The sequence below is a fragment of the Rhinoderma darwinii genome, chromosome 5 (genome assembly GCF_050947455.1).
Source record: "Rhinoderma darwinii isolate aRhiDar2 chromosome 5, aRhiDar2.hap1, whole genome shotgun sequence".
In the NCBI taxonomy this organism is placed as follows: domain Eukaryota; kingdom Metazoa; phylum Chordata; class Amphibia; order Anura; family Rhinodermatidae; genus Rhinoderma; species Rhinoderma darwinii.
The window spans coordinates 328,944,118-328,957,956 of NC_134691.1; the positions used below are offsets into that span (position 1 = coordinate 328,944,118).

At 43.3% G+C, this 13,839-nt stretch overlaps 1 protein-coding gene across 3 annotated transcripts in view; it reads left to right on the plus strand.

Annotated features, from left to right (window-relative positions):
* PEX1 (peroxisomal biogenesis factor 1) overlaps positions 1-13,839 on the plus strand; it is a 53,812-nt gene that overhangs the window by 21,128 nt on the left and 18,845 nt on the right. For all 3 annotated transcript variants that reach the window (XM_075827699.1, XM_075827701.1, XM_075827700.1), the window contains 7 exons: positions 1,335-1,454; positions 3,737-3,860; positions 4,892-4,995; positions 5,251-5,339; positions 6,492-6,624; positions 10,017-10,113; positions 13,367-13,537. In XM_075827699.1, the coding sequence (XP_075683814.1) occupies positions 1,335-1,454; positions 3,737-3,860; positions 4,892-4,995; positions 5,251-5,339; positions 6,492-6,624; positions 10,017-10,113; positions 13,367-13,537 (838 nt within the window). The remainder of the gene's footprint in view (positions 1-1,334; positions 1,455-3,736; positions 3,861-4,891; positions 4,996-5,250; positions 5,340-6,491; positions 6,625-10,016; positions 10,114-13,366; positions 13,538-13,839) is intronic.

Here is a 13,839-nt window from a genome sequence, read left to right on the forward strand (position 1 = left end):
CTCCATACAGAGGACTATGCTTCCTTATACCTCCATACAGAGGACTATGCTTCCTTATACCTCCATACAGAGGACTATGCTTCCTTATACCTCCATACAGAGGACTATGCTTCCTTATACCTCCATACAGAGGACTATGCTTCCCTATACCTCCATACAGAGGACTATGCTTCCTTATACCTCCATACAGAGGGCATCCGATGGAGCATGCCACGATTTCTTTCTGTTGGATTCGCAAATGAAATGGGAGGCATGGTAAGAAACATGCAAGCGGTTTTCTCATTATGGGAACAGGTGTCCCGGAGTGTCCCATGTGAATGGATCCGGACTGCACATGTTCGGCCACCGCTCAATTCACTTTCTATGGGCTGCCGGATATTTATAATATTTTTACTGAACAGAAGTATTCGGCACACAATGTTGTAGTTTAGAAGAGAATCTTGTTTTTATTAGAAATTTGCCAATAACCTAGTGCGAAGTTTCGGTCTTATGACCTTCATGTGTCGTTCTGGCAAGGAGTTAATCCTGTAGTTGGCGCTCTGGGTACAGTTGCGGCTAGTGAGCGCCATGACTAGCGGTTATTGGAAAATTTCTAATAAAATCAAGATTCTCTTCTTAACTACAACTTTGTGTGCCGAAAACTTTTGTTCATTACGATTGGGTTGGGACCCTACTCGTGCACCAGCCAAGTCTAGTGCGATCTGAACCACTACGTAACTATATGATATTTTTACTGTTGGAATTCAGCTCCCGTCCCTTGCTGCCGTTCACCTGCAGTCTCTTTCTTCGGCCTATATGTGTATTACGCCTCATTGATGTTGCGTCCGTAGTAAATTGATGTCGTGTGTCCAATTTCTTGCTACCATGGAGCATTCATATCACTATGAATGAAACCTCACTGCGGCCTGCAGCGATTGGATGACACAGCCATGGCAGCGGGGGACCGGTGGAGAACTTTAAATATATCACAAGGTTTTTTAAATTTTCTTACAGATGTGGGGTATTTTGGGGAATATTCCAGCCTAAAACATTTATCACCTATCCACTGGATAGGTGATGCATGTTGGATCGGGGGAAATGGAGTAGCAGCATGGCCCCACATTTATCTTTGGTTTGTCACTTCTTAGAAAACAACACTAACCCCTGTCATATTGGTGTCCCCCACTGATTCCTGATGTGGGGTATACGGACAGGTAAAAATTAACCTCGTCCTATTTGCTGTATGCATATGAATGATGATTATCCGTATTTTATCCGATCTCATGTTATCTTATATAACCGTGCTGTCTACTCATTCATTATAGGACTTTTATAGTTATATTGTCTTTATGCAGATTCCTAAAAGGTTAAGAAAGAACTTGAATATTAATATATCTTCAGCCGTCAAGATACAGTCATTGGAACCACAGCCCAAAATCCCTTCATCGATCATGCTGCAACCGCGGCAGTGCTTGGTGAGTGACTGGTGAATATTTATCCCATAGAAGATCCATTGTAGAAAATGACTCACAGATTGGACTGAACGGTCTTGTGTACTGCGAATTACCAGCGCTTATGAAATTTTACCTAAAATGTTATTAAAAATACTAACTACTAAGATTTACATGTACAAGTCATTTTCAGAACGATCTGATGGAGAATAATAGATTCTAGTGACTAATACTACGTAAGTGCTCATGATTGGCTCAATCGGATCCAAACTTATTTGACCTGCATAAAAAATGTCCGCTCTGATCTGTCTGGTTGTAGAACGTAAGCAGGGACTGAAAAGGGGAAGAGCATTTTGCTATTATCGGGGGGAAAATTTAAAAAAATATTTGGAAATTAAGTCCCTATGCACTGACATGTTTGTTAGCCTTTGGTGGGCTTGTGCTTCTACACAGCAGCCAATATGAAAAAGCAGAGCTGCAGTGTAAAGCATGGAGAGACAGCAACTGCCTTATGAGAAATAATGTTTTTTCGTCTACCTCAGAATTTCTTTAGTCAGTGTAGCAAGGCTGAGGTCACTGATCAGAGCTGTGCCATAATTGAGAAGAGCTAAACAGCAAACCCCCATAAAAAAATAGAATAAGTAATGACAACTAACCATATATTTTAATTTTTTGGGGTCCCAAGAGGGGACACTTTTTGATCTGCTTATTGTCAAGGGACCCTTCTAACAAGTAGGAATTGTCAAAACCCTTTAAATGGAAACTTGTCAAACAACTTGTACTAATCTAATAGTATATCTTCTGTCCACCCTGTGTTGTCAAGCATTGGCCGCTCCTGGTTATAGACAGACTGCTGAAGGTGGGCGTGTGTCTCTTCACTGGCTGATAATAGAAGTCTATGGGGAGGGGAGCAGGAGTAGGGAGCAGAGAGAGAAACACACAGGCTGCTGGTAAGATCTCTATGTCACCCCAGTGCTGGTTTCTCCGCTACACTGCTCACTGCTTTGTAATCTCCTCCATGTTGCTGCAGCTTCTATATATGTGACAGACAGAGACAGGAGAGCAGGATTTTCCTCTTCTATGTGTACAGTGTATAGAAGACATGATAGCAATTAGGCTCCGCTCACTAGCTCAGACACAACTAAGGGGGGATTCACACGAGCGTGATTTGGCAGCGTGTAGGCCGCGTGGTTTTCGCGCGGCACGCAATGCCCTATAGAAGTCTATGGGGCAGTACACACAGTCCGTGTATTTTGCGCAGCGTTTGTTCGCTGCGCAAAATACGCGACAGGTTCAATAACTCTGCGTATTTCACGCATCACGCACCCATTGAAGTCAATGGGTGCGTGAAAACCAGGCAGGTCGCACGGAAGCACTTCCGTGCGAACCGACTGAAACAGCGCACGAGCTGTCAAAAGGATGAATGGAAACAGAAAAGCACCACGTGCTTTTCTGTTTCCAAGCATCCAAACGGAGTGTCTTTGCGAGGAGCGAACCCCGACAACCGAAGCTAACTTCACCGGGTTCGGCCAAACTCGTTTTGGCCGAATCCGGCAAAAAAAATTCCGGTCCGCGACGTCGGGAGACATTCACTGTGCATGGTGCTGAAAGAGTTAAACTGTTTCAGCACTATGGACAGTGACTTGCGATCCCAAAATACATGAACCTGTAAAAAAACCCGAAGTTCTAACTTACCGATTTACTCCTGTCTCCTTCCTGCAGTCCGACCTCCCGGGATGACACTTCAGTTCAAGTGACAGCTCCAGCCAATCACAGGCCAAGCACAGGCTGCAGCCAATCACAGGCTGCAGCGGTCACTTGGACTGCCGCGTCATCCAGGGAGGTGGGGCCCGATGTCAAGAGAGGCGCGTCACCAAGGACCAACAGGTTTTTCGCTGTTGTGTTCGGCATTCACTGTCGTGGGTGCTGAAAGATTTAGCTCTTTCAGCACCTTGGACAGTGACGGGCGTTGACAAGCCTCATCTCTATGATGCCGGCTGCGCGAAAATCACGCAGCCGCGCATCAGACACGCATGACACAAACAGCTGTCAAATGGTTTTTGCGCTCGCAAAACGCTGCATTGTTTGCGCGCGCAAAAACGCAATGTTCGTGTGAATCTGCCCTAAGAATTAGATCTAGAGGCTGCAGAGGGGAAAACTGCTAAATAATGCAGAATACCAGTCATATATTGGCCAGAAATCGTGTTATTCCTCATGTATACACATATGACTGCTTATTCTGAGAAGTCACCTGAAAGGTTTGGTGCACTTTAAATTCAGTCCTGATTGTTGTCTCCTCTATGAAGGATACAAAGGTCACAGCAGAAGATATCAAATCTGCATTCAGCTCATGGCTGCAGTCACACAGTACCTCATCCTCCCCTTGGGTTTCAGGGAAAACAGATACTGCACAACTTTCTCTTGATGAAGGTAAGTGATAAGGAAAACATTGTGATCTGCCGATCTAAATGCTTGCTTGTTTCAGCTCCGTTCACACGTAACATTAAAATCCAATGAGTTTTTCCATGGCAGAAATCCGAGCTGTGGGTGTGCAGACGATCTGCTCTAGGATTAACCCCATTGTCATTAAATGGGGCAAATCCTCTGCTTTTCCATGCAGAATCCGTGGAAATAAATAGCATGTGGACAAAAGTCGCCACAGAAAAATATCTGTAGCATGCGAACGGGGTTGCAGATCCCGTATTCACAATCATGGGATAGAGATTGCCGTCCGATTTGATGCAGATTTTTGCCAGTAATATCCAACACACAACGAGGCCTGATTATGAAACTTCTTACATAACCTGATTTATTGTTGCCAAGTTATACATTTCTCTAAGTAGGTATTATATTCCTATAAATGTTTGACTGTGCAGGCCCCCTGGAAATACATTGTGTGCGGGCTACCTTCTCTAGAACATACAGTGGCCATTTAATACTGCCACACAGTTCCCAGCTAATGCCGCCATACAGAGCCCAAATAATACTTCCATACATGCCTAATTAATGCCGCCATACAGTGCCCAAATAATACTGCCACACAGTTACCAGATAATGCCGCCATACAGTGCCTAAATAATACTGCCATACAGTGTCCAATTAATACCACTATATAGTGCCAAAATTATACCACCAAACAGTAATGTCATAATAAGTGTGCCAAGCCAGGAAATCTTTTGGGTGTTCACAATGGAAGGAAGTTTACAGTAGTAGTCCCACTATATTGATTACTTGTAAACATATCCTAAGTGTTCTGTGCCAGAGTCATTTGTTTCGGTCTGCTGTTGGGTCGTCTTTGAGACAATGTCGGGGCCAGGTGCTCCTGGTGATGTTTCAGGGCAGTTGCTCTTTTGTGCCGCGGAGCATCACCATGAGCCTCTGGCCTCCACACAACATGTATTTACATAGAGACTCAGCCAGCATTGTGCTATGTAAAATCTGCTTATCATTTTTTTTTACAGAAATGGCAGAATTCGCATTTAGTCTAGACGATTCTTCCGAACCTACAAGTCAGGATGAAATATTCATGCTATGTCAAGACTTCATACAGAAGACTAAAATTCATGTAAATATCAAGTAAGATCATTTATTAGAGAAAAGTTGTGCCCTGGGCTGTTAATAAGGGCCGCTGAACAGGATCGGGAAAATCATCGGCCATATTGGATTTTTTTTTCTTATAGTGCCTGCAGTAAGCAATGCACCGTATCACTGTGCCGTCTGTCAATGTCCAGCTGTATTTAGATATACCATTATGTAATACATTTTAAAGTTTCCGGTCTTCTGTTATGTGTAATGCTAAAGTCTCTTTTATCTTATATAGGTTAATTTAGAATTTACTCCACCGGAAAGCGCTCCCACTCTCCAGCAACCTGACCAAAACCTCACCCACCTGCAGATGAACAGATTGGGGTATGAAAAAAATGCACACTGATCTTTTTATTTTTGGGATGTATATTATATTCTGAATGCTTAGACCCATGGGCGTAGCTATAGCCATAGGGTCTGATAAAGGGCTCAGAGGCTGAGAGGGCACAAATTGTGTTTGTAGAAGCTGTTTAAAAACACTTTTAGGCTGGGACCACACGGCAACTTTAGCCACAACACTGGCCGCGTGGCCAAAGATCTTTGAGTCGCACTGCCTGCCTCACAAGTAATGAAAGTGAATGTGGTCGCGTTAGGTCCCGCAAGTTGCCGCAACACGACAGTCGCAAGAAATCCAGCGTGTTTGGATTACTGGCGACACTGGTGTCGTGCAAACTTGCGATGCTGTGTCAAGGCCACAAGTTGTCATGTAGCCTTATCATTATGTTGCTAGAACTGAATTTATTGGGAGCTGACTACCCCCTAATTTCAGACTTTTCTTACGTGGATGTTTCCCTCGCAGTTATACATGCTGGATGTGAGGTCTGTGTGTCCAGGATGCTGCTGCCTCCACTAGCTCTCATGTATCAGCACAGCTTCATTCCTGTACTGCAGACACTGATATAGCTCCTGTCTGATCTCTTCTCCCCTGTACAGACACTGATGTAGCTCCTGTCTGATCTCTCCCCTGTACAGACACTGATGCTGCCGGTGTGTGTGATTTCCCCCCTTCCTTACTGCAGGCTCTGCATATGTCCTCCCCGCTTTCCCTACACCCTAACACAGCCTATGTGATGTCCATTTGTCTACGGTGTGTGCGTAATTTACAATTCCCTGTGTACAAACCTCCCCTTCCCTCTACCCTTCTCTGCACTACTGACTTTACACTATGCTATGGTGATAAGAGAGGGAGGGAGGCAGACTCCCCAGAAGAGAAAGCAGGCTGTTCGTAAAGCAGATAGATGACGTACCCCTTGAGCCAACAGCATCCAATCCAGGAGCAGTGTGCGGTCGGATCTATGTCAGAAGCAGCAGCATAGGCAGCTATGTACAGGAGCTGCACAGACTCTGCATTAACAAAATGGTTGAACATTTTTAATGAAGACTATCTAGAAAGTTGCTTGATTTTGCATTTAGGAAGCAAATGAGAAATAAAAAAATAAAAAGTGCTATGAAATAATCTATATTTTTATATTACAGTAGTGTTGATGTCTTACTGAAGAGCTGCTACGAGCATATTGTTCATTGTTTAATGGGACGTCCGTTATCCAGACAGTTTGTCTCCACAGCATCTGGACTCCGCAGCGGCGCCATCCTCCTTTCCGGACCAAAGGTATCCGTGTCTGATTGTTAGTTTGATATTGACTTACTGATATTATAGTGGAACTCTGACATAAGGAATAAAATGTGAAATACATTTAAAGGTGTACTCTACTTTTTAAACATTTCTATGCAAACATGGATTGCACATTGATATGATATGCCATCAGTCTCTGATCTGTGGGGTTTGACCTTTGGTACCTGCCAATGTGGGGTTGCAGCGGTGTTCTTGGCTTGTCACTGTGCAAACAATTTAAACACAGTCCCATCTAATTGTATAAGTGTTGTTGTTCCTATACAGCACTGGGTCCAGCTGCTTGTCAGGAAAACACCAAAGTGGCTGCAGGCTCTTTCTTTTCTAGATATTAGCAGGGGAACCCACGATCTTTTAGGTGGTGGATGGATAATAAATGGCTGTCCTTGAGAAGCTTTATCCCCAATGGACAGTTGATGACCCCATCGTATTTCAATATTGCGTTTCATCCGCCACCTACGGAAATATTCAATGGGCAACAGATACTACATTTTTTGAGAGAGCTCACCTCCACATCACCCAAGTTAGAATTGGCAGATATGGAATCCCTATGCCTCTTTAGCGCTAACCTACCAGGATCACCATCTTTCCTATACTGATGTTTAACAGTCCACCTACTGGAGGCAATTTACCATTTATGATCAAATGGGATGAAGAGATGGGGATCCAGCTAGATCAAGATCAATGGAGTTTCATTTGCACTACTGCTAGCAAGGGGAGTTTACAGGTCACCTTGATGGAGACTTCTCTTAAGTTGTTACATAGAATTTATATGGTACCGACCAGAATATATGCCTGATATTCCTGACACATGCTTTAGAGGGTGTGTGGACCCTGGTTCTCATCTGCACACATGGTGGACGTGTCCTAAAGTCAAACGCTTTTGGAGGAATGTTCTGACTCTTGCTAATTCCGTAATGAATACACACATAAGGATAACTCCTGAGGTTTGTCTATTGGGGGTTAAACCAGACCGCCTTCCTTACCCTGCCTTTAAATTACTTCAACTCCTTATGATGTCCGCTCGCAACCATATAGCACCAAACTGGAGACGACCTTTGCTTTCAATTACGGCGGTGAAAAAAACGTATGAATAAAATTCTAGTCTACGAAAAGCTGAACGCTGTTAGACATGATACTGTTAAACAATATGATAAGATTTGGTTTCCTTGGGTACAGCCTATGGCAGCTCCAAACCTCTCTCACTATCTGGCAATGTAGTGGTCCCTGTGTGTGGGGGTGAGTGCCCGGGTCCTTATCCTCATTTTTCCTTATTACTTATTACTCTGTGTGACATACACCGAGGAGGTCTCTATGTTCCTTTATGTCAGTCTAGATCTATATATATATTTGCTATGAATCTATATAACGTGCATGTTGTGTATCCAACTTTTGTTGAAATTTTATAAATTGATTTCGAATTACAGTAAAAAATAGCGCAGTCCCGTGTAAGCCAGAAACAACATGCAATGTTAAATACTTTTGTGTTATAAGTATTTAGCAATAAATTGATTTGAAACATAGATATTAGCAGGAGGTCCCAAAGGTCAACCCCCACTTTCAGACATATCCTATCTATATACCTTCAACTGATTTTTAGCTATATGTAGAATAGAATAGAATAGCACTTTATTGTCAAGTATGAAAAATTCCTTGAACAGAAACCCTACATTGAAAAAAGTACAATTCTATGGGACTAGCGCATATACAATAGATCATACAAACAATCACAAAACATATTTAAATCATATTTAAAGACACACTGCAGTCAGATATAAACTTTCCCTAAACCCACATGTACTAATCACCCAATATCTCCGGTCCGATAGAAACCGCTCAAACAGACCGTGCGCTGGGTGCGACTGCTATTTAAAAATTTTGTTTGCCATACCTGTACATCTTTTCTCAAAAATGCCTGACAACTTACGAACATTACAACTAATTATGGACCCGGCCATTTTAGCTACTCTACACAAGAAACGCCGTTCCTTCATTGTCACCAAACCAAAGCGTAATTCCGTAAATGAGGGCCTGTTCACATCACGTTTTGGCACTACTTTTAGCGTGTACTTTGGGAAAAGCTCCCTAAGCATGACCATAGGGCTCCACTAGAGCGTCCTTTTGGCCTCCATCGGGCTGGTATATATTGGTATACCTTTTTTTTGGAGGATGGAATAACATAGTATACTACTCTATTCCGTCCTAAAGGGGATCCTGCTAAAAAAAATTATCTCGTTTAGGAAGAGCATCGGGTAGCACTTTGCCTGGAGATTCCGGCTGTTGGCAAGCCCCCGACATCACTGTCCATGTATGTATAGTTCTGAATGCTGTGAGGGGATTTCAACTACAGAATTCCTGGCCAGAGCATCGGTACCGATCTGGCTGGGAACTCCGGGACTGGGGATGCCCCTGACGTCAATGTCTATATTTGTACAGTGACGTCCGTTTTCCCTCCAGTAGTGGAATCCCGGCAACACTCTTGCCGGGGATTCCGGCATCTTAAAGCTCCTAATGTCACTGTCCATATATGGACAGTGACGTCAAGAGCTTTCCCATGACAGGAGTCCCTGGTCAGAGCGCTTGCAATGCTCTGGCCGGAAAGGCCATAGTTGAAAGCCCCTGACATCACTGTCCATATATGGATAGTGACATAAAGGGCTTCCCTGGGCTCGGTGCTTAAAGTAGTGCTTTGCCCGGAAAGTTCAGGCGATGTATTCCGTTGAATGCCTATACAGTGGGATACGTCGGTGCCTTCCATCAGAGGTATACGTTAGGACTCCTACTGTCGTATATCTCCAACAGAAGGAAAAACGTGATGTGAACAGGCCCTTAAAAGACTCAATTGTTACCTGATAAAAACTGCAGAGCCTCAACATTAAAACCACTTTTTTTTAATCTTTAGTTTAGACCTTCTTCACTAGAGCATATATAGTAGTAGACCATGTCAAATCGTAAGAAATAGTGATCCTTAAGAGCTTTAATTAATTTATTAAATCCACCTGATTACCACCATGGTAATCTTGGAATGTTCTTATTTCTTTTTCCTAAAATCGATAGAGGTCTCTTTTTAGTTTTTTCCACATTCAGGACTAAATTATTCTCCCTAGACCACGTCTCCGGATGCTGATTCTTAGATCGATAAGAAGTCTCATCCCGACCTGTGACCTGTTGTGGAAACTGATAGAGCCGCACAAGTTTGGATATTGCATGCAGCTTTAGATGTGAATGCAGAAGAAAATATCATGACAAGTTTTATACAAGAGTTACTTTTAGAGTTATTTTTGATTCAGCTGTAATCATTTTATTACAGAGTGATTTGTGTTTACTGACTACAAACTGTGCCCAAGTGAAATGCTGTTTGTTTCCCCCAGGGTTGTGGAAAGTCAACTATAGCAAAGTCTCTATGTAAAGAGGCTTTTGACAGCCTGGAAGCTTATGTGGAAGAAATCGACTGTAAATTATTAAAAGGTATTTTATGATGAGTGTTATTTTTTTAAAATAAATATTTTTTATTTGGTATCCCCATAACTACCCATACACTAAAGTTAAGCCACCTATTGAGGTCAACGATGAGGGCAGTTAAGGCACCTTGACTTACTGTTACGTCTAGGTGATCCCGTGTGATCATGATGGCGATTACACAGCTACGATCCCTCGATCGCCGATCCCGGCGTCACTATGGAAAAAGCCTGGGACCAGATAAATGTCCCCTCTTGTAAAAGCCTGTTCGGGCCTACCAGTGGTATGTTTCAACAGAAGTCTGTGCATATTTCTATGCACAGGCACAATATACCGGCATACAGAAGTATACTGGCAGGCATACACACATTTTTTTGCTTGTCCGTCCCCCCCTCCCTAAATTAAAATACTACAAACTCCATATTGATGTGTTGATGCAAAAAAAAAAAGTTCTTCATTCCAGAAGAATGACGAGAGGAATGAAATCTTGAAAGGGTTAAATAAAAGTCTAGAAAAAAGTAATATAAAGACCTGTTCACACTGAGTTTTTTTGCAGGCAGATTTTGACCTGCCCGCACTCTCTCTTTGCAGTGTTTTTCACTGCGTTTTTCTGTCGCGGTTATTGAGCGCTGCTTGCAAAAATCGCAACGCAAAAACGCTTTCTATGCCTCGTATTGATATCAGTTGGGAGGTCAGAGACAGAAATGCCTGAAGAAAGGGCATGACGCTTCTTTTTCCTTCGAGCGTTTTTTGCGCTCACAGGAAAAAAATGCCTCCACCTCCTATTGAAATCAATGGGTGCCGATTTCGGCAGTTTTTTTGGCGCGGTTTCCGACGCAGTTCCCGCGTCAAAAACGCGCCAAAAATCTCCGTGTGAACTAGGCTTTAGACTTAGCTTTCTGGCACACGACCAAGAGTGACGCTCAGGCTGTTTTTCACGGCATCCGAGTGGCACCTGACAGTTTTCACGGACCCATTCACCTTAGAACATGCCTATCTTTCCACTGATCACGGAGGGGACTAGGGGCAGCACACACTGTCGAGTGCATTATGGCTGTCGGACTCTGTGTGAAGATATTTCCCCCTACAAGCAATCCTTCCTTATATCTCAGTACAAATGGAGTCTGATGGAGCACGGTATGATTTTTTTGGTCGGATTCATACGGAATTGCACAGAACAAAACTTTCTTAGAAATCGGTGAAAGTTCTTTCTTTCTGTTATTTTGTGTTTTTTTTTTGTTTTTTTTTTAAAAAGGCTTTATTTTATTAACTTTTTCCAAATTACAAAAGTACAATCAAAAACATTACAGTACATACTGACCAACCAAAACTAGTTGGCAATAACAATCACCATAGAATATAAGACATTCACATTGCAAAAGACAGAATTTAGACAAGAAGTATCACATAAGGATATATGTAAATTGCAATTAAAACAGGATCATAAGGTGACGATTATCAATGCCCAGAACCAACAAAACAAACACCCATTCACACGCCAGTCACACATTCGCTCCACTCATCTCCCAGTGCTCCTCCTCCAGCCAGTAAAACACAGATTAGATAGCAGTGTCCGAGGTCTCCAACCACCTAGCCCAAATCTTCCCAAATTGGTCAGGGCGTCGCCTGTTAAGGTATAACTCTTGATACATGGGTACATACTACTTCACCAATTGCAACCAGTGTTCAGGACTAGGACACACCGTGGCTTTCCATGCCATAATCATAACCTTCCTAGCACAAAACACAGCAGAAAAATATTTTGTCATAATAGCCTTGTACTATCTCATTCATAATGCCCAAGAGGCAAACCTGAGGGGAGAGAACCCGAGGAAACTCAAATTTATCATGAAGGAACTCCACAACCTTAGACGAGAATGGCGAAATCTTAGGACATAACCATACACAGTGGAGGTATGTGCCAACAGCTGATTGACACCTAAAACAGCTATCGGACCCCGAGGCCCCAATTCTTTGGAGTCTTACCGGAGTGTAATAAATCCGGTGTATGAACCGCGACTGTATTAAAAAAATCTCTCTCACTAATCACTGAGTCAAAGAATGAGAGCTCCACCACTCCTCCGACAAATCAGGAATATCTCTCCTCCACCCCATGAACGCCCTACCAAATGGTCGTTTTACAGAAGACAACAGCAAGGCATATGTTTGTGTTTTAGGAAGGTCTGGGGTGCCAAGCAAGTCCTCCACTTAAGAAAACCCCAAAGCTGACGTAACAGAACCAAACTGAGCCCCACAGGCATGTCTTAATTGGAGATAGTGATAGAAAGCCTTCTTCGAGACCCCAAACTTCCCCTCAAGCTCAGAGAATGATACAAAACCATATCCACAGAGTATAACTGACCCAAAAATCAAACCCCCGCCCCAGCCCAAATCATCGCTCCCGGCAGGGACACCAGGTGAGGCAACCATGGATTGTTCCATAATGGGGTCCTAGGGGAGTAAGAAGAATCCGCATCATCTCTCAGTAATACGTGTGCCTTCCTCCAGGCACTAGCTATAGTTTGTAACGCTAGTGGCGCCCGACACGGGTATTTAAACCTATATAATAAGTTGGTAAGACTCTCATAGGAAGTCATAAGTGCTCCTGCCAGCGCGGTGGCCGCATTACTTAAATCAATGTCAATCCACCAGTGAGCCAGCGCCAGCTGCGAAGCCAAGGAATATAGATAAAGGTTGGGTGCTGCCATCCCCCCCCATGATCTTTGGGGCCTGTAAAAAACTGAGACTAAACCTAGGTGTGCCCCCCTGCCAGTAGAACATACGTAGAATCCCATCCATTTGTCCAAAAAATTGTTTGGGCAATATAATTGGACAAATATGGAGATATAGAAATTTAGGCAGATCTATCATTTTGAAAAGATTTATCCTACCGTATAAGGAAAGGGGAAGGTTCTTCCATGCTTTTAACTGCTTTTCAGTAGAGGCCACCAATGGACACTTCCTTCTGTATTTTTGATTGCAAAAATGGCACAGTCATCCTGAACCTCGTGGTTCATTAACCATGTGCCAAAATGACAGTACAGACAGGCAGAGCAGTTGGAGTGCGGAAGTGGGGTAAAATGTGGCTCTGTAACCGATGTACTGTATATGCCATTTGGGTCTGTGGAAAGATCTGTGACAACTGATACGGGTAGCGTAATAGCTGCCATTTGTGGTAGTCAATTTAAGAAATCCGGCATTAAAATGACCAGTAATAATGGGACTGTGGCACTTGTGAACCTTCTAATCTGGTGACTTTCAGGAAAGACACTAGAAAGCATAAGCCAGACTCTGGAAGAGGGATTTGCTGAGGCAGCTTGGAGGCAGCCTGCTGTTCTTCTACTGGATGACCTGGATCAGATTGTTGGGGTGCCAGCGACGCCAGAACAAGAGCATAGCCCGGAGGCCGTGCACAGCAGGCAACTTTCACATGGTAAGTCTTATAGTCCTTTCATCAACCTGCCAAATTATACCAAGGCCATGTCTACGCGGCACACATTTGCCGTAGGTGGCTGATTTATGCCGTGGATTAGCTAGTGGATCTTCACGTAGATTAGCTCTATTGTAATTCAGTGGTGTTAATTTGCAACTTTTTACATCAGAATGCGCAGCATTAAAGAACATGCTCTATAAAATACCCCATTCACAGCATTGCCGAACCTCAGGATTTAGGTGCGAAATCCACGCCAAAATCCTGACTGAATCATCAGTGTGTGAACATGGCTTAAAACATGG